Raw genomic sequence first — 22,758 nt, 5'->3', positions numbered from 1 at the left:
TACTGCAATAAAATTAACTCACATTTAAGTAAATACATTATTGTTTGTCTCCCTTCCTTTAAAAATGTTTGGTGTTTTGAGAGGTATGACGGCTGTTTTTGAAACTAGGTATGTTCAACCACTCACTGTCAATATAACTTCAGGGCTTGAAGCCTTGACTTTCCATCTTGATTTTTGTAAATGGTTAAGGACATGCTTGAAATTAAGGCAAGCAGTTACAGTGCGGAGCTGCAGCTCTGCGGTCGCCGCAGTAACTGCGCTCCGGCTCGGGCTCCGGCTCCGCTGCCTGCAGGCGCCAGCATGTGGGTTTCCCTGTGCACGCAGAGGTGCCCTGGCACTTGCGGCCTGCAGCGCCGAGCGCTGGGCTCCCGCGCACCCCGCGTGATGCTTTGTTTCCTTTGTGCCCCGCTCTGTGTCCCTGGCCAAGCTGCGGCTCCAAGGGCCCGCGCCAGCACAGTGGCTGGTGCTGAGCGCTGCTGCGCTCTCCCTGCCCGCTGTGCCCTGCCGTGCCCCCCACACCGGCACCGGTAAGTTCTGGCAGCGCTCACGTGTCGCAGAGAGAGGTGCCCAAGCGGTGCCTGGGGCTCCTCCCTTCTCCCCGTGCCCTGTCCAGCGCCTTTCTCGGGCCCATACAGTGGGATTTAGGAATCCAGCTGGCTAACAGAGTAACTTTCCCCTCTCACACCATCGTGGACGTGAGACAGAGGATGCAAACACTGGTCTGCCTCGCGCGCCGTCCGTGGAGACGGTGACCCCCTTGACTAACCCTGCTCTGGTTGGTGGCCAGGTGGGGAGCTGAAGGACGACCCGCTGATGAATCTTGCGGAGAGCCATCGAGAGAACAGCTCCACGAGCCCGCCAGAGCCCCCCTGCTCCTCTGCACCGCCGGGGACCCCCAGCCCTGCATTGCACCCGAGCAGGGGCAGCGGCCAGGCACGTTCTGCATCCGTGTCCACAATCCCGCCCTCGGACTCTCTTGCTTCGAGCCACGGACCCTCTATCTATGCAGATAACCTCCTGGACCCCTTTACCTTCCCCACACACAGTGGCAGGTTAACGCCAAGGACTCCTCACAGCATCACCATCACCCCCCCCACCACTCCTCAAGCCAAGAGGCGGCACAAGGTGAAGCCACCACGGACTCCTCCGCCCCCCTGCCGGAAGGTTTTTCAGCTGCTACCGAACTTTCCAACGCTCACAAGGAGCAAGTCCCACGAATCACAGCTGGGCAACAGGATAGACGATATTCCTCCAATAAAGTAAGCCTGACACTCCCTCCTTCCCTGTGGGTGCTGCTGGGCTCTGCTCATGGCCCCACTTCTGATGCTCTCTAGAAGAGCTGGGGTCTGCCTGCCTGGCCTGGTTTTGCTGTAGTCTGAGACCCTCTGTCAACACGATGTTCTAGGACTTTAGCTGCTAGTGTGAGCTTTAAAGAAGCCTTCATTTATTATAGTATAAACAACTACACCTCTGTAAGAAAACAAATGGCTCTCAAGCTGTATCTTTCTTTGGATTGATGCAGGCTTTAAGATCTGCTCTTTGGGGATATATGGGCTGAAAGGTGTTAATCTAACACTGAACTAACAGGTGAACTGGGAGAGAAATGTGCCTCTGCAGACCCTAGCTTTCACTAAGTGATGGAGAAACGTAAATCAGGATCCAAATTCTGTAACTGGCACCAGGCTGTTGTGTCTTATGTAACTCTGTGACCTCCAGGACCTGTTCAGAGAGGCTGTTGACTAGGACCTCACTGCAAAACTGCGTTGTTACATAGAGGAACCAGCTGAGAGTGGAAGGGCGCTCGTGGGCGCTGGTGCTCGGAGCGCAGGGCCTGGTCCCGTTGGGCGCCACGGTGCTGCCCTGGCGGCTGCAGCTGCAGGGTCATCGCGACGAGGCCCTGCGAGCGCGGGTGAGCTACGTGCCACAGCCTGCAAAGCGCTGCCAGACACAGCAATTGAGCAGCTCCCATTTGGGAGCGGTAAAAAGGGGGACCTTGAACGGAAAAGAGCTGTGGCCAACACACAGCTTTGTTTTGAAGCTCCGTGTAAGACCTGGTCCTGCTGTGATCCAGCTCCTACTGAACGGGCTGCTAAGAGCAGCAGCAGCTGGAGGACTCCCCTGAAGGAGGCACCTCTGCAGAGCCTTGCAGCGGGCTGGCGTCCCGGCTCCATTGACAGTTGTTGTCCTCTGGGCTGGAGTGGAGTGGACGTGCTGGGTTTCTCTATCCTGTCTCATACAATGAATGGCTAATTTTTTTTTCTCTGTTTTCCTCTAGGTTCGGTAAGAGATTTTCACAGTCTGTCTTCGATTCACTGCCTGGGAGGGAGGACCCCATCCTTGTCAGTCACCTGCAGCATCTCAGCAACTTTGGGAGCTCCTCAACAGGGCCTCGTATCCCAGCGTGGCCTGTGCGAGAGCTGCAGGATCCTCACAGGGCCCTTGTTTGGACCTGCTAGTTCTTCATATGAATGGAGCAGAAAAAGGAATACAGATATTTTAAGGATCAGAGCAAGGTTTTAGTTTTGGTTCTAATTGATCATCTAGAGGCTCAGAGAGTGTCTGTGTCTCTTAGCACTAGACACACTGTAAGTTCATTTCTTTGGAGATCCGGAGCTAAGTTTCTTTGCATAATGAAGTTGGGTGGTTGCATGCAGCCTTTGCAGAAACAGTTCAGCAGGTGACGGAATGGGACTACTCATATATTTAAAGACTGGCAGGACTAGGACTTGTGCTTTTATCCCGGCAATACACTAGCATTAACAATTTAGCTCTCCTGACATGATTATGGGCATCCTGACAGAGGCAAAATATGTTAACCCTGAGGCTAATGTAAGGAGCTGTGGGCTAACTGAAAACTACTCACCCTCCTTTTAAGGATAAAAATTTATAAGGATATTATAGTCTTACAAGTGTATTTAATGCCCAGGAATTACCTGAAAAAATGAAAAAGTATAAAGACAAAAGAAAGTGAAATGAAAATGTAAAGGTTTAGCAATCTTAGCTGATGTTAATATGATTAATTCACTGTAGGTTTGGATGACCAAACTAGATGATTTTTGTGCAAATATGTTCCTTCAAAAAACAACTATTTATTACAGATGCTTAAAATCATAGGCTTAAAAAATTCACTGGAATAATTATAAAAAAGAATCTAGTGCCATCTATGGTCAGAGAGAGGCACAGGTTGTCTGTAAGCAGTGGCACTGTCCGGCCTTGAGCCCTGTTTGTGCTGCAGATTGGGTCCTCTCTGGATTTGCAATGTGGCAATACATTTAATGCAGCAATACAGCAGAATCCTAGTGGTGAGCTTTGCTAGGAAGCCTTGTGCTGTAACTCCTGGAGCACCAGCCACATTTTGGAGTCTGCATCTCCTTTTCTGCATTTATCAACTTGTTAAATGATCACATACAAATCTCGGTATTCTTCTGGGTCACACTGACTCCATATATATAAAACAGAGATAATATAGTTCTCATCGTAAAAAAATACCTTGAAATCTGTTGACCTAGCCTGAAAATTAACAGACAGTAATACTGCTGGTAAACCACCTCGAAGGAAGTGTCTGACTTCCAGCTTCTAGTAAGTCTCAGCACTGCATTTAGTTTCCTTGAAGAGTAAGAGATTGAGAAATCGGAATCCCTATTGGGAGGACAAATTTAAAACCTGTTTGTTCTGCTTTTTGGTTTTGGAATGGCTGCATCCCCAAAAGGGGCAGACTTCCTCTCTGCATCCCTATGGGGCAGACATAAACATAAAACAAAAAGAAAAATATTTAACAAGAATACGAGGGATGAAATCTGAGTCCCCCACCAAATCTTACTTTACCTGATTTCTGTGAAAACCAAATTAAAGAGAAGCATGTGGTCACTTTAGAGCAGAAGGCCAGTCCCAGCTGTGCAGCTAGCAGTGTCACAGCTACTAGTCCTTCACTGTAGGTGCTGTGTTTAGTTCTGCACAGCCTGGCAAGGCCCCTCATGACTAATGCCTCCCTAACCACAATTCTGTTCTCCCAGAGCTCTCCCAAGGATCCCCACAAATGGTACGAAGAGACTTTGGCCTCGCCGTGACACACAGGTGAGTGGCACGTGCTCCGCGGGCCGCAGGGGAACCCAGGGGCTCTCATTAGAGAAGCGAGAGAAGCCCCTTCGCAGTCCTGCTTATCCCTCTTAGAAAAGCTGGGACTACAGCCTGGCTCTGCCTTCCTCCAAACTGCACGTTTTCCGTAGACACTGGCTGACATCTTTTCCCCCTCTCTTCTGCCTAGGTTCTCTACGAAGTCTTGGTTGTCTCAGATTTGCCAAGTCTGTCAGAAAAGCATGATGTTCGGGGTGAAGTGTAAGTACTGCAGGTGAGCACACAGATCTTCTACAAAAGAACTTTACGTTTTGATTCATGAATGTTTGCCAGCACCAAATATATTTCTTGATGAGATGCACTCTTCGCAGTGATACATTCTTTTCAGTCAGCTTCTGAACTGGCAAAGGATGTGTTGGCATGACCTGTATTTTGGCTGGAGCCTGACATATGGAGGGACCAATTTAGCTCCCTGCCACAAGGGATTCCTGCCTGATCTTGCCTGGTCCAGCTCTCCCAGTGGGAGCTGGATACCTGACTAGGGGTGAGGAGTCCAGTTTTTGACTCTGTGACGTGATTGTCTGTCCACAGCACTAAGATTTTTAGCACTCTTCAGTTTCATGATAGGAATCAATGAAGGAAACTAGTTAAAATAAATGAGATGCTAAGATACGTATCTGTCTTTAAGGCCAGTGACATACGTAGTGGTCATGAATGGCCGGGCCCGCGGGGCCCCAGAGCTTTCCTGCGCGCTGGGGTTAGCGGATGCACAGCAGAGGAGGCTGCCTCTTTGGGGAGTGAACACCTGGCTATTTAACATGCAGTCTTTCTCTTCCAGGTTAAAATGTCATAACAAGTGCACTAAAGAGGCACCTGCTTGTAGAATATCCTTCCTTCCCAGTAAGTTTTCTACAAAGTCTTAATACTTCTGCATAATTGATAATACCACAAGAATTAGAAATCTGATTAATCTGATCTGCCCCTTCTCTCTTCCCTAACCTGTTTTTCAGTAACAAAAATAAGGAGGACAGAGTCTGTCCCTTCAGATATCAACAACCCTGTGGACAGACCGACGGAGCCGCAGTTTGGAACTCTTCCCAAGGCACTAACTAAAAAGGTACCAGGTGGCCGGGGTGACTCTCATGTCTGCACGTGCCTAAGGAGGCACCCTGGGGCAGGTGGCCAGCAGCTCCTTGCTGCACAGCTACCAACCTGCTGCCATGTGAGCCTTCCCTTTGCAGACAGACTTTCCTCCATACAAAATAGGCCATGCATCATTCCAGCCCCTGCACCCTTAGGAAACATATGCTCTAGCAGGCTGGAATCAGCTCACTTTGTTCAGTAAATGCTGAGGAGAACTTTTCTCACCAGGGACTTTGCTTTGCAGGAGCACCCACCAGCAATAAACCACCTGGACTCCAGCAGTAACCCTTCTTCTACAACCTCCTCCACACCATCTTCCCCAGCACCCTTCCAGTCTTCCAACCCTCCCAGTGCAACGCCTCCCCCGAACCCATCTCCCATGGGCCAGAGGGATGGACGCTTTAACTTCCCTGGTAAGGCTGCTTTTTCAGGAGAATTGCCAACATCAGAGAGGCCTCCATGAAAGAAGAGGCCGATCAAGACTTCCTAGGTAGTCGTAGGTTTCTGAAAACATGGTTGCATTTTATACTAGGTATGAAGGTGAATCAGTTAGCCAACAAAAGAGTCTATTCTTACCAATTTTAAACTGGTATCAACAATAAAATGTACTTTTTCAGGAAACTATTTAGAGGGGAGTGCCAGCACCTTTCTTACATAATCTGATCTTTCAGTTTTCTCCTTTTTAACGATCTGCTCCTCCATTTTCTCCTTGTATTGCAATGCATGCTGCTTGCCCTGTTTGGCTGCCAGTGGCTTTGAATCATGAGCAAGCTGACTGCTAGAGCAAAACGTGAAAAGGAGAGCTGGAAGACTCACCAGTTCCTTCCAAAGACAACCAACAACTAACACTCATTTTCAGGCATTTGTCATACAACTCTGGCGATAAAAAATTTACCCTACATAGTTTATAGATTAAGGATGTAAACGTGCAGTCCTTACCAAAGTTGCCGGAGGCAAATATCCCTGACAAGGGCAAAGGCTTACATAGCAAGAATAAACTGAATTCCTTCTACCTGGAAATGAAGTCCCATGCCACCCCAGAGCTGCCACATCCAGCCTTTCACATGGCTGCATTTTGCATCAAGCCTTTGGTCTCTGAGTTAAAGTTTCTATTTCAGAGAACTCAGATGGAGCAGAATCAGTGCCTGAGTTTAGTAAAGAATTCTACTGAAACCACTGAATTTTATCAGCCTAATGAAACTGGCTTGCAGATGGCTCATGAGCTTCAGTTTCATAGGGGTGTTTCTGAAGAGCTCAAAGTGAAGGCAAGGGGAGCACTGAAGCGTCACAAGGGCTCTCACCAGGCTCTGCTGTCAGCATCCCTGGGTTCTATGTCCCTTGAAGTCCACGGGCATTATTTTTCCAAGCTGTTTGTTTATCGGTAATAGAGCTTTCATTGGATGGTTGTGTATCACCTTAGCCTTCCAAAAATGCATGTGCTGAGATTCACCCCCTCAAGCAAGTTGATAATTTACTAATCTGTTTCCCAACAGAGAGTTGGGACTAATGCATCAACTGCGTGGGGGCACTTGCTGATGATCCGCTAACTTGTTTTTTTCACCGGACTTTTTTTTTCCTGTCTTGCCCCCTTCCCTTCCCTCTTTTTTTTTTTTTTTTCTTTCTGGAAAAGCTGCCTACTACATTCAGCATAGACAACAATTTATCTTCCCAGGTGAGTTGATTCTACTAACAGCTTGTGCTGCCTGTTTGCAACCTGTGAACTTGTGCTTGTTTGCTGCCCTTGGTTTTAAACTAGCGCATGCTGCCCGAGAATGATGATTCTGCTTTTCAAACAAAGATGTATCTAAAGCAAAGCTTCCTCTTATCTTAGCATATAAATCAGACAATTCAGACCTCCTTCTCCTAATGCAGTGTGATTTATGTACCAGGATAAAACACCTAATATTCAGTAGCATAAGAGCAGATTTTTGCTATGGGATTCTGCACACACTCATGTTCTTCCTTTAAAAAGCAAACTTCCCTGCCTCTGCAGGGATATGTTATCTAGCTAGTAAAAATGGCCACTCATTCAGGAATACTGAGCTAACCTATATAAAATGAAATTCTTAATGACTCTTTGGGAACAGCTTGTTTCCTGCTTGAGAATTGGTGATGTCAAATATAAGGTACAGAGTATTTGCTCTGTATTCTGGATGGCTTTGCAGCCCAAGCTGAACTTCCTGCGGGTTGGTGATTCGGTCACAGCAGAGGCAGTTGCAGTGCATGACCTGCAGCACAAATGTAGTCCTGGTTCTGCAAGGAGTTAAGCATTTCTGACTGTCTAAGGCAATTTAAAGGAACGTGAGCCGATTACAGACAAGGAGTATCTTACAAGATGTTACAGATCAGTCAGTGAATGGGAAGAGGATTGGGCTTGGTCAGTACACAGACATGTAAGTACTGTGGAAGATAAGCACAGTTTTAAATAAAGATATAAAATCCTATAGTCTATAGTTCAGTTACTTTATAATTTGTGAATAAAAAGCAAATATTCATTTTTACAACTGTTAAAACTTCAGACCTATAAGGGAGTAAAGTACAAAATATGTATCACAAATGCTTTTATTTTCTCAGAAATTTCCAGTCCTGCACAAGTAGCACAGCATCCAGAAACATCTGAAAACACTAAGTAAGTATTATTAATTCTTTTCTTTGCTTAGCATTTACCTGATAATCTTCGGATCTCGACATGGAAGCAGTATGTTTTGGTCAAACCCTAAGTAACCTGCTCAACTTCCCCTCTGAAGACTTAAGGGTTTATTTTAGTCGGAGGGATGGTACTGCTCTTGGCACTTTTATAAAGCTGAGCGTGATATTTGCTTCAAATGAGAGAATAAGAAGTTGATGCCTTTAATATGTGGTTCTGCTTTTGTGTGAGTTCCCCAGCTCAGAAGTATCCAAAGAAACAGAAGTTACAAGTTTTACAGTTTAAAGAGCTCAGTACACTCTGCTGGAAGCGGACACCTAAAACACTGGGAATTGCAGGACATGCAAAAGTTTTTAAATCCACTTCACTAGCACTCGCAATTACTTAGCCCTTTGTAGGTGTTTCGGAGTGTTGCTGCTAGTGCTGTAGCCACACTGCTCTCCTTGTCTTCATTTCAAGTCTTCGTCCTTCACTTTGCAAAGTAAAGCTTAGAAGCCCCTCTCTGCTAGGCACAGCAGTCATGGTCTCCAGCCTACGGTGTTGCTGTCAAGATCTCTTCTCTGTTTACTCCCTTCCACTCCCCTCCGGGGATGTGCAGCAGCCCACCCCTACCTGGATATGTGGGTATTATTTTTGCTGTAACTGTATCTTGCTTCTCTTGTTAGTGCTGCTGATCTGCTGGACACAGATGGAGCTCCTTGCGAAGCAGAGGTAGGTTTTCTGGTTTACCCTTTTGTACAATCACAACTGCTGTGCTACAAGAGCAGATAGAAAGTTGTGGCCATGAAATTCTACATTGAATTCTACTGAAATTCTGAATAAAGCCCAAGGAATAAGTGTAATAATCCTAGAAGAAATTTGGGGTTAGTTGAAGAGGCTCTTGACTCTTCCTTTTGAAGTGATCAATAGCATTGCCACACGGACAAGTTTACAGCCAATCCATTAAAATCCTTCTCTCAGAACAGTCTTTGCATTGTCCAGTGGGCTGATGCTGCCCCTCAGACAGCACACTGACATATTTTTCCCTCCTATTACTTGTGAACCAGGTGGAAGAACCAGAGACAAATAAATCAGAACCTGAAGATGATGAGGATGAGGTGGAAGACTTGCCAAACAGACGACCACACTTGCAAGGGATGATCTATCGCAAACCCAGCCAAACCAGTGTCTACCTGCAGGAGTGGGACATTCCCTTCGAACAGATCGAGCTGGGGGACCCTATCGGTCAGGGACGCTGGGGGAAGGTTTACAAGGGCAAATGGCACGGAGAAGTGGCTATCAGGCTGCTGGAGATAGATGGAAACAACCAGGATCATCTCAAGCTCTTTAAAAAGGAGGTGATGAACTACAGGCAGACCCGACATGAGAACGTGGTACTATTCATGGGAGCATGCATGAACCCTCCTCATTTAGCAATCATTACCAGGTGAGGACATCTTTTCTTATCCAACTATTTCTGGTTATAAAGCTCGTGCTGCAGTCAGGAGATGGCAGACATGAACACATCCAGGCTGAAAGATTGCAAATGTAGACCACAGGGCAGACTGGCCAATCAACCCAATAAAAACGCATTTTTCTGGCCAAAAAGAGTGGAGAAAGGATAGCTTCAAGGGTTTGAACATGCTGCATGCCCCAGTTTGGACCCCTGCCTGATTAGGGAGATGATGAGTGATGCGATGCTGGTAGATCTTGAGCTTCTGCCCCTTTTGCAGGTTCGACTGGGTGTTGGGGGTGTGAATCCGAGCTCCCCCGGCCCTGACAGGGCCATTGACCCCGAGCGCTTCCGAGTGGCGCCTGGAGGACCCCGGAACTGGGCACCAGGCGTGCGGAGCATGAGCTCCGGACACGCGCAGGGCTCCTGCTTCCTGGAGCTTAGGCCTAGAACGGGATCCTGAGAAATGCTCTCAGAAGAAACGCTCGGTATCCTTGAAGACTTCCTGCCGACAGGCGTCCTTTGCACACACACAGAGCTGTAAATCACTCTGGTCCTTAAATTTCTTTGTAAGGGCCTTAGCAGTGGGAAGAGGGCTGCAATTCCATCACTGGGCCAAGAACTCCAACTGAATATGCAGTGTTAACTCTTTTGTTTTTTTCCCTCCAGCATTTTGGAAATGTTTTTCAAGAATCTTGTTTCTCTTTCCTGTAGCTTCTGCAAAGGAAGGACCCTGCACTCATTTGTGAGGGACCCCAAAATATCCCTGGATATTAACAAAACCAGGCAGATAGCCCAGGAGATCATTAAGGTGAGTGTGTTGCACCGCCAGGAGGTGGTGCAGAAGGGACAGTAAAGATCAGAAATGAGACTCTTGGTTATCAGTAAGAGGCTGGGAATGGAGAATTTAGATGAAGGGAATCGTGAAGACATGAATACCTGCAGGACAGGTTACCTTTCCAGTAGTCCACTTACCTCATGGATTTACCTAGTCCACTGCTGCACAAGCTTGTGTCAGTTATTCCTTGCTCTCAGGCATACAGAATTCCTAGGACTCGGGAGGGCTCCTGGCACGTAATGCCCAGAGGGTCCCCCTGCAACCTCCCAGCTGCCCTGCTATGCAGGGGATCAGAAACAAGTCCAAGTGAAGCACTGAACTGAGACCTGCTTCCTCGCAGGCTTCCTTTGCACCCTGTGGAAATCAGGCAGCTGCCGCATCCCCACGTGCAAGAACTCACTTGTGCAGGCAGTGAGAGAGAGAGAGAGAGCTCCTGAGAGCAGCCTGGGTGCAGGGCACCCTGCACAGCAGAGCACCAAATAAAAATGTACATCTCCAAATGAAATAAACTTTCTTCCAGGGCATGGGCTATCTTCATGCAAAGGGGATTGTACATAAAGACCTGAAATCCAAGAATGTTTTCTATGACAACGGGAAAGTTGTAATCACTGACTTCGGATTATTTGGAATTTCGGGAGTGGTTCAGGAAGGAAGGTAAGTGGAAAGGTCAGGCCTGGGTCCGCTTCCATAGTTACAACTTGTGAACAAACAGGGGACTTTATTTAGATTCATTGCCATGCCGCAAGCAAGTGGTGTCAGTCGGTTTTGTACATACACACATTTGGGAATCTGCACTTTCCTCTAACGTCCTGCTTACATTTCAGCAGCACAGGACTAGAAAGTTACAGGCCAAGATGCAGATGTTTTTTAACAGGGCAATAAACTTGGAAATAGATGTCAGCCAGAACAGTTGAATAAATGGAGGTAGTAGCTGAGGCACAGGTATGGGCTCTGCACTGTTCTGAATTGGAAGTAGTCTTTCAGAACCACTTCTTTATCTTGAACTCAGGAGAGAGAATGAACTGAAGCTGCCTCATGACTGGTTATGTTACCTGGCCCCTGAAATCGTTCGTGAGATGGCCCCTGGGAAGGATGAAGACAAGCTGCCTTTCTCCAAAGCTGCCGATGTCTATGCTTTTGGGTAAGAAATGGACAGGAGCAGCATGTAGCTCGCTGAATTGTCAGAGACCGGTGCTGTGCAGGTCACTGGTGGTCTTCTCAAGGCTGCACCAGGAGGCCTTCTCCTTTCCTAGGCAGCAGACGTGGGCTGGCAGTGACGGGTGGCGGGACGGGACCGATTTGCTGCACAACGTGCTGCCCTCGCAGAGCCTGCGTGAAGCAATTGCAGCCGTCAGAGCCCACCAAGCCTTGATGTGTCTGTTGATGTTTCAGGACTGTGTGGTATGAGCTCCAAGCAAGAGAATGGCCTTTCAAAAACCAGCCTGCAGAGGCACTTATCTGGCAAATCGGGAGTGGTGAAGGAATGAAACAAGTCCTTTCAACAGTTAGTTTGGGCAAGGAAGTCAACGTAAGTACCTAAGTTGCAGGAATCCTTGCAGTTGTTTACCAGGGATGCTGGGGAAAAGGGAGCTGCTGAAAGAGGTTTATCTCACCGCAGTGCTCAAGCAAATGAGCAGGACAGGGAACATGTTAGAATTAGCTGCCAGATCGGTATTGGCCTCTGCCCACAACCATCACGCGTAACTGGACGTCCACAACTATCCAGAGTACTCATCAATAAGAACACGCAAGACTTTTGTTTCTATCTCCAACTGGGCTCCCACAGGTCAGAGTGCTCAAGCAGCAGCTTCAGATGACTAGTTAACATCGGAGTGGACGGGGGATTAACCTATGAATTGACTGGGGATATAAAATGAATCACAAATATCCTTTGCAGGAAATTCTCTCAGCGTGCTGGTCGTTTGATCTTAGTGAGAGACCCAGCTTCACTGTCCTTATGGATATGCTCGAAAAGCTGCCAAAATTGAATCGTCGGCTCTCCCACCCAGGGCACTTCTGGAAATCTGCAGAGTGAGTACCCGCTGCCTCTTAGAAAGCTTCTGCTGCCCAGTTTGCTACATGATAATTTCTGTCCTTTACCTGCCTTTCTGGGAGCTGTCAGACCTCTGCTAGGACAGTAATAGCACACTGCTCTGCGTCTCTAGTTATTAGGAAATTAGGCAATAAAACACGCACTCGTTTCACACAGTTGAAATTTCTACTCACACAGTTAAATTTCTATTGCAACAGATTCCCTCCTTTCAATCCTTACTTGCTCAGCTGCATGTTTGGTTTCCAAGGGAGGATCTACTAGCGGGCCTGGAAATGGCCTGCGCTGCATGTCACCGTCTGCCCTTGAACCCGAGCTGCCAAGGAAGAGCAAACCTTAAGTGTGCAGCCTCCTCCAAGGAGCACGTAGGCAGGAGAAAACCCTCCTCTTTTTCATGGAAGAGTGCCCCGTTCACGCAGGCAGATAAATAAATGAAGCATTACTGCTGACTCAGAATAATTGACTTTGAAGAAAAGCAAAATAAGTGGTAATTATCTCCGGAATCTCTCAATTGCTTGATACACACAGTAAATTGACAGCCAGTAGCAGGCTGCAGTGTCTAGACTGCACGTAAGTTGGAGTCACATCAAGATTTGGACCAAATAAAGATAAATACTGAAACATCAGCTTAAATCCTTGTCAGCTCACTATGCTCCCACAGTCACGTCCTTTGTTGCAAAGGGGGAAAACATAGTTTATAAGATCTTGTGCATTTGTAAACTGTCTAAACTGGACGAATCCCTCAAAAACACATGGCTGCTGCCTCCTGTGATAGATCAGAGCAGAGCATAAATGGCTCTCTCGCTGGGACTGCCCTAGCAGGGGCTGACAGGGCCCAAAGCTGTGCGCCTCCCAGCCGACCGCCCTCCCAGTCCGAGGTGCTCCCGCCCGTGCTCCCGCGCGGCCCTTCCCTGGCTAAGGCAGAAGCCAACGGCCCCGGGAGCGCCTGGGCCGCCAGCCCTGTCCTGCGCCCCTATCCCCCAGGCTGCATCGAGCTCCCGCGGCAGTGCCCAGGCCTGCCCGGGGGCGGTGTTTAACGCCAGCCTAGGGAGGCCAGCCCAGCATCAGGAAGGTCTTAACGTTTTCTTCAGACAAGATATGCTTTGGTGACCTTGGTGCTTTAGTCCTTAAAAAACAAGATCTATGGGAAACCAGACGTGTTTGCAGCCAGTGCACAGTCACCAAGTAGTGTTTTCACCATTTATTTTCATCAGCCAGACCTCTAATGCTTATTTTCTTTTTTCTTTCCTTTTTGATGTTTAATCTACTCCCTTAATCCCGTAACACTTCATCTTCCTGCAGTATTTTACCATAACTACCTAAGTACTTTTGTTTGCTTGGATGGCAATTATCATGGCATTTTATGCCTTAGCAGATGTGGTTTGTTTCAAGTTTTGGTTGAAAATCTCACCTTTTGTCTGTTGTGCAATATCCATAACATTATCAGGATTCCTAACACAGGGTGATATCTAAAAACTTCTAACTGGAATGGGAATGGTTCTAGTGCTTCAGTTGTCAGCATTAAAACCCGACGAGAAGGCAGCGCAGCAGAGCAGGACGGCCCAGGAGACGCGGCCAGGCTCCGAGCAGGGCCGGCTCTGCCACGCGGGCGCCTCGGCACCCCGAGCAGGCCCCGGCTCGTGCCCAGCCGCTCTTGCTCCACACGCTTAAGCCCTATCCTGGACACGGCTGTAGCAGCAGCTCTGCAGCACCAGCTCCTGGAGCGAGTGCTTCTCAGCTCTGCGGCCCGGGCCCTTCATTCAGCCTCACTTGTGACTTTTTTTCTTGTAAATCTGGTCCCCACTCTCTCACAGGAGGGTGCTAGTTTATAAGTTTTCATCAAACCGTAACGTGTGTGCAGTGTGCCAGAGGCCTTTGGGGGTATTTTTTCCGTGCTGCAGGACCCCCACGCCCTCGGGTTTTGTGCATGGACGCTCTCACACCCTCACTGCCATGCACAGCGGGCGCCGCTGCGTGGGGTCACTGCCTGTGCCGAGGGCTTTGGCGCTGCTGAGCACCCCGTGGAGCCCGGCCCCTGCGCCGTCCTCGGCGCTGCACCGGGAATGGCTGCAGGAGGAAATGCTCCCCGTTTGGGCGCTCAGACCTAAATTTGCCAAGCGCTTACTTAGCAGTAGCGTTTCCATAAGACCTTGTTCTTGAACAGCTTGTGGATCTGTGCAATTACACCTAATGCAGCCGTTATCCTGATTAGTTTCCCTAGGCAGACGGACACTCTTCCTGCTGCCAGGAAACGCCAGTTCATGTAAATCTGCGCCCATTAACACCCCTGCTCCTTGCATGCTGTGAGCAGAGAAATATTTTAAGTGTCAGTATTCATTACCAACACTGACAGCTCGGCTGGCACCCAGTGAAAGGAAGGGGCAGGCAGCTCCCTTACATTCAGCCCTGGCAAACTGTTTTAGGCAGGTTACACCTGGGAGATTCCCTGTAGCCATGTCAGTCAGACCAAAACTAGAGAAACATTCACATCCCCTATGAGAAATCCTTCCGGAAACACTGCGCTAACCCTGTGCTTTATTTTGGTGTCACTTTTATAATATGTATTTCTCAAAGGCTTGCTTTAAGTAACTGATAACTAATTCTCATGGTGTCTTTTTCCCTTCCCTCCCCTGTTTCTTTGTAGGTTGTAGCTACTGGTGCAATAACGGGCTCCACCTTGCATGCTTCCATGTGTTGTATCCTAATCGGCAACTCGGACAATCACCTTCCATTTAAAACAAAACACCAAAACCAGACCAAATTAACCCACGGACATAATCAACACTTTATCCGAATTCTCCTTTCCGCCTTTCTCTGCTTGGTGTGGGCTGTTAGCTTCAATAACAACAACTGTCTGCGAGAAGTTCCTGTCTAACACGGTGGCCGCCTTTCCCCCGAAGCGTTTCGGCAGCTCCCCCCTTCCCGGGAAGGCTCCCGCGTGCCGCCCACTCCCTGGCGCTGCGCTCATCCTGTGGGGCTCGGGCTCGTTACCGCTCCGGGCTCGTTACCGCCGCGCAGCCTGCCAGGCCCCCCGGTTCTGGGGCTGGGCTGGGGCTTGCACCGAAGGGGAAGGTGCCGAGTTATCCGGGGCACTTCCAAGGGTGCAGGGCGGCCCAGCGGGAGGCCTGGGAGTGTGGGTGGCAGCCGGGGCAGAGCAGGGGCCGTGGCTGCAGCGGCTCAGAGCGAGCGCCAGCCCTGGAGGAGCAGGGAAGCAAAGGCTCCTTCCTGTCCCCGTGCTGCCCTCCTCGCTAATCCAACTGCTCCTACTTCACGATTGGCTTTTGATTGCATCTTCTCTGAACAAAATGCCTGATTGAGCATTAGGGGCTTTGCAGAACTGTACCCAGCATAGCAAATATGTGCCTTTTTAGGAAAGGTCTTTTCTCATTTTTTATTGATTCCCAATTAAAAAAAAAAAAAAAAAAAGGCACTTCTTTTGGGGTGAAAGGCTGGAGCCAAAGGAGGATGCGACAAGAACCTGGTTGTAGGGAGCTGTTTTTCACTCCCTTAGGGACACGGACAGGCAGAGCCTTGCTCAGCCCCCCGGGAGCTGCCCCGGTGACAGCAGCTTTGTTTGCTTGTTTGAATGTGGAGGAAATGGTGTCTCCATGAACTTGCTGCAGTCTGAAAAAGAACAGTGTGGGGTCTTTTAAAGCATCTTATTCAAATGTTCCTTTCCCGTAAAGAAATTCTTTAAATCCTTTTTTTCCCCTTCCACCTCAAGGGAAGCCAGTGCTCATTGAAAATAACTGTCAGGCATCTGATGCACTGCAGACATTTATGAAAAAAGAAATCCCTGGTTTTCCAGGCTTTACTTCACCCCTTTGAGGCAGATGAGCTGCGTGCTGCCTTTCCAGTAAGGCAGTTAGCATGAATAAGCTGCTTGTTTGCTGTGTGATTACTTAAACCTCTCTGCCATGATGATAAGTTGTGCGAGATCAGAATCTAACCTATTTTATTTCCTTTTATAGGACTCTAGCTTTGTAAAAGGAATTAAAAATAATTCTTCCCCCCTTCTCCTCTCCCTCCCCACTCTTTTCAGCATTAACAGTAGCAAAGTTGTCCTGCGTTTTGAAAGATTTGGCTTGGGAATCCTGGAACCAAGTAATCAAAAGCTATAGCGTGGTGTGTAATGTCTTGTGGTCATGGGGTCCACCTGCTACTTCCACAAAGCACCAGAAACCTTCACAGAGGCTGCTGAGCTCTGGCTGGCCTCCCTCTTGTTCGCACAGCCCGAGTTCTGCCCGAGCACCAGCAGCTACATAAACAATGTTTACATTATACTCATGTGAACTATATTTTTTTAAGCATAATAAAAGGTGAATCAAGTTTAACTGCCGCCATTCAAACAGCACTGAAAAAGAGACTCTTTCTAGTTCCTTGCTGTATCTGTGGCATAAACAGGAGGTGCCTCCAAGCACTTGTTGCCCGTGGCCAGAGGGCTGCGCGGCTGTGGGGAGGGAGTCACAGCGGGGCTGCCACTGGCAGAGCTGGCTATCGCAGAGGTTACATACCAGGGAAAAGAGAGAGGCGAGGCCTCCTCTGCACAGCGTCACAGCAAGAGCTGTGTGTGCTCCTCATTCCAGTAATGACTGACCTTTAAGGAAGCGGCTGGGAAAAGCTTTTGAGCAAAGAACTGCCTTAAATCCCCCTTCAGCCTCAAGAGGGAAGGGGCTGGTGCGGTGATGCCTCTGGGCTTGCTGAACCGAGGGCACCTCCTGCTCCTGTGGGCTGTGCTGGAACCACCCGTGACAGCTACAGGTGACTCCCGGAGCAGGACGTGCGTCCCGCGCACTGCCAGCCCCGCGTGCCCTGCTAGGCCTGGCTACAGCTCCATGGGTAGAGAAGCGCTGGAGCCCAGGTGCCAAACCCGGCCCGATGCCTCGGGCGCATCCCAGCCCAGGCCCTGCATCGGCGGCGTTTCCAAAGCGCCGTGCTGCCCTGCAGACCTTGCACCTAGGAAGATAACTGTAAGGCCAAACCACACGCCCGAGCCTGACGGACAGGCTGAAGGGGCTCCAGCCCGTTCGTTACCACGGCGAAGGCGGCAGGCGCAGCGGCCCCTTGCAGACCCAGCAATTGTAGGCAGTGCAGTGAGGGCTCCTGCTTGCCCCCCGGCACCAGAGGGGCCCTAATTACACTGCTGACACAGAGGCTGCTTCTTTTGGTGCCCTGCTGCGTTTGTGGCGCTCTGCTCCCCTCCAAGGCAGCCGGGCCAGCAGCACCGGCTGGCGACTGTGGGATGGCGACGGCACAAAAAATTCCCATGTTCAGCTGGGTAGAGAGCAGCTCTGTGTGCGCATGTCTACAGCCATTCCCTGTACGGGCATCGTGCTGGAATGAGTTTGTAAATGCATCTCAAATGTAAAACAGCGAGCCGGTTTGATGGTAGCCCAGCACGGCACTGCAGTACTCAGTATCTTCCCTCTCCTGCCACTTTGTTTTATTAAGCAAATAAGACCCTTCTACATACAGCAGCGTTTAACCCTGCCGCTGCTCACTCTCTCACACAAGTGTCAGTTTTAGGCAGAATTTGTTTCCTCACAAGTACTGCCTGGATAGTGATAGCACAGCCTGAGGTGGGGAAAACAGCCTGGCAACAGCCGCGCCACGAGCTCGGCAGCACAAACCTCCTCTGGCATCACTCCTACTGAGAACAACTTGTTGCTCTGCAGCCTCCAGTTCCCGAGGACCCATTTCCCTCTGGGCACTGGAGGTGGCAGCAGCCCCAGCCCCCTCCTCACTGCTCATTTGTGCCACGAGGGCTCCCCCAAGGCGGGAAGCCACGTCTGGCCTCGAGCGCTGAGCGTTTCCTTACCTCTCCCCAGCATCGGCCGCACTGTGAGCAGGGAAGCCCCAGGCAGCAATAGGCACCCTCAGGCTTTCCCCAACACAGATGGCGGAGCAGCCCTAGAGAATCCGTGGGCTCCAAGAGCCACCGCGAGCTCCGCGCTGCCGCCATGGTGCGGGAAGGCTCAAAACCTGCCTTAACTGTGCGACTGAGAGGCCACTTCACCCTCATCTCGGTCCTGTGTTTAGCTCCTCTAAACTGCTCTTTTAAAGGCAGAGCCAGCCCCCAAGATCCAGTGTTTTATAGCAAGGACTGACCGTTGTCTCTGGGCTTGGTTATTGTGACAAAAGGCAGGTGGAAATGGCCTGAAGCCCGTGGAGCTGGACTCTGTGCAAGCAGGTGGGGCCATTACACCACATGGTTTGGTGGTCACTTGTCCTCCTGCAGAGATGTGAACGAGCAAAGAGCATGGTAAAAGCCTCTGTCATTTTAGACTTGTCAATGTGAAGCTGGCTGTACAATGCTGCTACAATAGCCACACGTCAATAGTGAATGTAAATGGAGTCTGTAACATGGTGAAAATGGACATTTTTCTTTTCAAATGTGATGTAAACTTTGTACAGTAAATTTTTTTTTTATATTTTCTATCAACTGAGTGTCTTCCAGAATTGCTATTAAATTAAAAATTGTTAGTATTAACAAAGGTTTCTGTATTAGTTTATGCAACTGGCACAAAAAAAAATAAGGAAAACTTGGAGTGCACTCTATGCTAATGAAGTTCTGGATGTGTAGGAATCTTTTCAGTGAATAAATCTTTGCTCTGGATAAAGCAAATGTTACGGAATTGTGGTTTGACCTCTCCCCTCCAGCCCTCACCTGCAGTCACATTAACAAGTAATTGCAAAGTGACCTGCTGCCATTTCACACACTGCTTCTACAGAACGTTGTCCCGGGGGCTTCTCAGCTCCCCTACAGGTCACCCAGCAGCTCTACTGAAGCAAAGCTCAGGAGCTGCCCCCCTGCCTCCCCCAGGACCTCAGTGTAGGGTCGGCTCCTATGTTGCCACAGGCGAGGAACAGAGGAGAAGCAGGCGCCTTGTGCACGAGGAAGCGCAGGGTGCAGGTTGGGTGGGCATCACGGCGGCCGCATGGGGACAGGGGCTTCTGTCATTGCAGAGAGCTGCTGCTCTCGCCTTCCTAGGCCCTGGCACTGGGTGCACGTTCAGTCACACCACGAGCAGCGGCTGGGTGCTCTCTCCTCAGCCCTGGCACTGGGCGCACGTTCAGTCACACCACAAGCAGCGGCCGCCCAGACGAGCTGGCTCCAACCAAACCAGCCCAGCGCTCACAAACGCCGTTCCCCAAATCGGGCAGGAGGGAGTCACTACCACGGGAGAAGGTCCTGTTTCTAGAATCCTGCTGCAATAAAGCAGACTTCGAAATAACGTACTCAAAGGATGATGAAAGTCTCAGATGTAGTTCATATAAGAAAAATAATTATTAGAAACTGCTTTTTAGACTGCTTTTGTCTATAAACTCTGCTCTTTCTGATCGGCCTCTTTTAAGTGGTTTAAAGGGGCTGAATTAACAGGTCACCCTGATATCTTCTCTTTGCATAATACTGACTTGGATCACTGACATCCTTCCACAACCAGGACTGTAAGCAATTGCCTTTTTGCAAGAATGGTTCATTTTGTTCTCTCTTAGAACCTGAACTTGAGAGTCCTTCAGTTAGAGGACAGCCAGCAAATGATTTCTGCACCTTGTAGAAAAGGTTGATGCAAGAGGCTGCTCAGTTTTTCTGCTTTAACCACTTGGCTTCTTACAGCAGTTCTCAAACTATGCAGGGCAGTGGCATTAAGCTGAAAGACCACGGAGAGGACAACCCAGGTCCAGGCTGTCTTCACAAGCTGCTAGACTTTAGGAAGCCTCGTGCAGTTTCTTGCTTGTGATCTTCTTGCCTCCCTGTGGCTACTTTTACTAACTACAGATATTTTTTCCCTTCCATGTCCTGGAAAGCCTCCTTCCTGGATCAGCATACGACACAAGTTTAAGAGATGTTGAATCTATTTCAAGTTCTCAAAGTTTTCCCTTCTGAATATGATGGCCCATGTTAATTAGTGAGTTAGAAACTGCATCATTTGGTTTTCTTGAAGTACAAGACTATGTTGAGAGCATAGTTTAGTTTTAGTCTCACCCAGTATTTTAGGATTGCTTGAAGTTGAAACACAGTAATGAGTTAATTATGACAGCAAATTTGGACACCGGGGTGGGCAAGAGGGTCAGCTCCAGGCCTAACAGGGTCGCATGGAAAACATCTCTGGCTCTCTTTGAGAATAAAAGGCAGCAAGTAGACAAGTACTCCTTTAAACATTAATCAAGAAAACTGATCTGGAAGATGGAAGCTTTCCAGATTACACAGTGCTGAAGAGAGTATTCAATGAAGATATCTAAAACCAGAGCCTGTCCTTTAGAGCTGGGCACCTGCCCAGGCTCCAGGCAGGAGCTCCTGAGCACACCTGGAGTGCCCCTGACAGCAGATCCAGCTAGACCATTTTCACTCTGCTAACCTTACCCGAGGACCTGGGCCCAAGCCGAGCTGTGCGAATCACCTGTCCCGCAGGGCTGGAAAGGGAAGGTCAGCCCAGCCAACACTGCTGCCAGGGCTGCGGCAGCCCCCAAGGCTGCGCATGTTGGCATTCCCTGCCCATTAAAACTTCACTGCCCGCTACCTGAAAGGCATTTCCCACTGCTCTCCCCATCCTGCCCGTTTATTCAAGGTTGGGATCTTCTGTGATACCCCGTGCGTCAGGGTGGCCACACACGGACATGGGTTTGATGACGAGCCCAGACTGCTAATCCACAGCACACTGATACGCTCAAGGTTTGCCCAGATGTTGCTCTGACGCAGGTTCAAGCGCAGGGACAGGCACTGTGCGCAGCTTAACAAGCCCTTACGTGTCACAGCAAGATGTTACTTAGCACGGGGGCTCTACAGGACCTGGCAGTCACGTTGTGAGGAAAAGATAAACCAAATACCTGTCTTCTACTGAAAGCCTAAAATACTTCTTAGCCTATGAATACTGTATACATCATCAATCTAGCAATACATATTGTTCATTTTCAGAGTCTTTAAAATATTTCTTTTTCAGTGACAAATCATCTAGACTCTGCTGTCTCTGAACAACCCCGGCTTTTTCAAAGCTACCAACACTCATCTCAATGCAGGCAAATTCAAGCACCATAGCTCCAGATGGCTACAGTTTAACAGTCAATTACATTTTAATCCTTAACACCCACAGGGAGCATTTTTACCAGCTCTGCAGGACAATCCCAACTGCCCAGCACTCCTCACAGTGCACACACGTTTCAGTCCAGCCACAGGACTGCAGCCACCTCCTGGCCACCCACTGCCAGCACCTGCAGCCACCTCCTGGCCACCGAGGCCTCCTAACGCTTCAGAGCCCTGTTGAGACAATGGCAGCTCTCTACACACCTATAATACAACTCACCAGAAGAGGAAAAGGAAAAAATAAAAAGTCTCTCCCCTACCTGACTGCACAGCACAGCACAGTCCAGGCCACGTCCCAGAGCTCCTTCACCCACTGACCTTGCAACCACATGACACCCCCAGCCCAGCCTCTTTGCTGCACAGCCCCTGTCCATCAGGGCCTTGGCTGCTGGTGGCTGATGGGGCACACCTGGCTGATGTGACAGGGCACACCTGGCTGATGTGACAGGGCACACATGGCTGATATGACGGGGCACACCTGGCTGATGTGACGGGGCACACCTGGCTGATGTGACAGGGCACACCTGGCTGATGTGACGGGGCACACCTGGCTGCTGCAGTCACCCCCTCACTGGGCCTCCCTTCCCAGGCCATGGGGCAGAAATGCAGCCCCTCAGGCAGCTGCTCCAGCTGGAGGCACTTAAGCTCATCTGAGGTGTTACCCTATGGAAAGGCTTGAGCTGCTGTTAGCTCCTGGCTATGCATCAATGTTCCAGGGTGCTACAGCCATAAAGCACTGCCTTGGGAGCTGGCAAGGCTTAATTCCTTCTAATACATTCCAGAAGCACCACAAGAATTTATAAATATTGCTACTGATGCATGTTCTTTACCCTGTAGCAAACATGAGGCAGTATGCACTAACTTAGAGCTCAAGGACAGAGGCTTAAGCTAATGGGTGTTACCCACACAGAGTGCCCTTCCTGAGCGCTGGGCTCCATCAGTCAGGTAAGCTGGACGTTAATGAAGCAACTCATTAATTGTCTTAGAAATGCTGAACTGTAGCTTGAAATCAGGTTTCCAAATCAGCAGGGTGCACAATTGTCTCTCTAAATTTTAGTCCAATTTTTTCTCTGTCTCTGACAAATTTCCTTACGGGCTTAAACTTCTGCACATGGTTACTTATGTGACTGACCTGGGCCTGTATCAAAAACTTCAACAATTGCACAGCAGGCTGTTTGATCATCTTTAGGGTTCTAAAGGAGATATTCTGCATCTGGCCTTCTAAATGAAGTTTCAGTTTTTATCTTGGAATTGACTAATTATCTACTGACTATCATCTGTACTTCATCTTCCCCATTTATTTCTGGAGAAAAGCAATTATACATAGCCTCAGCTCAGTGCTGCAATTGAAATTAACCTATGGCTGCGACCAGCTTAAATAAATTCACAATGAATTAGAATCTTTTTTAATCCTTTCCTTTAACTGCCTTCTTACCTCTCCATCGGGGGAAATTCCTGCAATGCTGGAATTAAGTGCCACAACTAAACTCGC

The 22,758-nt window shown here is 49.0% G+C and overlaps 1 protein-coding gene across 4 annotated transcripts in view; it reads left to right on the top strand.

Moving 5' to 3' along the window:
• KSR1 (kinase suppressor of ras 1) overlaps positions 1–16,963 on the top strand; it is a 45,533-nt gene extending 28,570 nt beyond the window's left edge. The window contains exons 4-20 of one of the 4 annotated variants that reach the window (XM_026047853.1): positions 788–1,259; positions 2,276–2,280; positions 4,014–4,074; positions 4,265–4,348; positions 4,913–4,974; positions 5,085–5,191; positions 5,462–5,630; positions 6,848–6,889; positions 7,792–7,846; positions 8,530–8,575; positions 8,911–9,290; positions 10,011–10,107; positions 10,655–10,788; positions 11,144–11,275; positions 11,527–11,662; positions 12,032–12,165; positions 16,227–16,963. In XM_026047853.1, coding sequence (XP_025903638.1) covers positions 788–1,259; positions 2,276–2,280; positions 4,014–4,074; positions 4,265–4,348; positions 4,913–4,974; positions 5,085–5,191; positions 5,462–5,630; positions 6,848–6,889; positions 7,792–7,846; positions 8,530–8,575; positions 8,911–9,290; positions 10,011–10,107; positions 10,655–10,788; positions 11,144–11,275; positions 11,527–11,662; positions 12,032–12,165; positions 16,227–16,305 — 2,195 coding nt within the window. In that variant the 3' untranslated portion in view covers positions 16,306–16,963. Of the gene's footprint in view, positions 1–787; positions 1,260–2,275; positions 2,281–4,013; positions 4,075–4,264; positions 4,349–4,912; positions 4,975–5,084; positions 5,192–5,461; positions 5,631–6,847; positions 6,890–7,791; positions 7,847–8,529; positions 8,576–8,910; positions 9,291–10,010; positions 10,108–10,654; positions 10,789–11,143; positions 11,276–11,526; positions 11,663–12,031; positions 12,170–14,828; positions 15,079–16,226 lie in introns of those variants that run through there. The other 3 variants (XM_026047855.1, XM_026047854.1, XM_026047856.1) reach the window with 3 other exon arrangements.
• Positions 16,964–22,758: the final 5,795 nt, after the last annotated feature.

The sequence above is a fragment of the Nothoprocta perdicaria genome, unplaced genomic scaffold (assembly GCF_003342845.1).
Source record: "Nothoprocta perdicaria isolate Ctin4 unplaced genomic scaffold, notPer1 scaffold_50, whole genome shotgun sequence".
Classification (NCBI taxonomy): Eukaryota; Metazoa; Chordata; class Aves; order Tinamiformes; family Tinamidae; genus Nothoprocta; species Nothoprocta perdicaria.
This window is presented reverse-complemented; position numbering and strand designations above follow the sequence as displayed.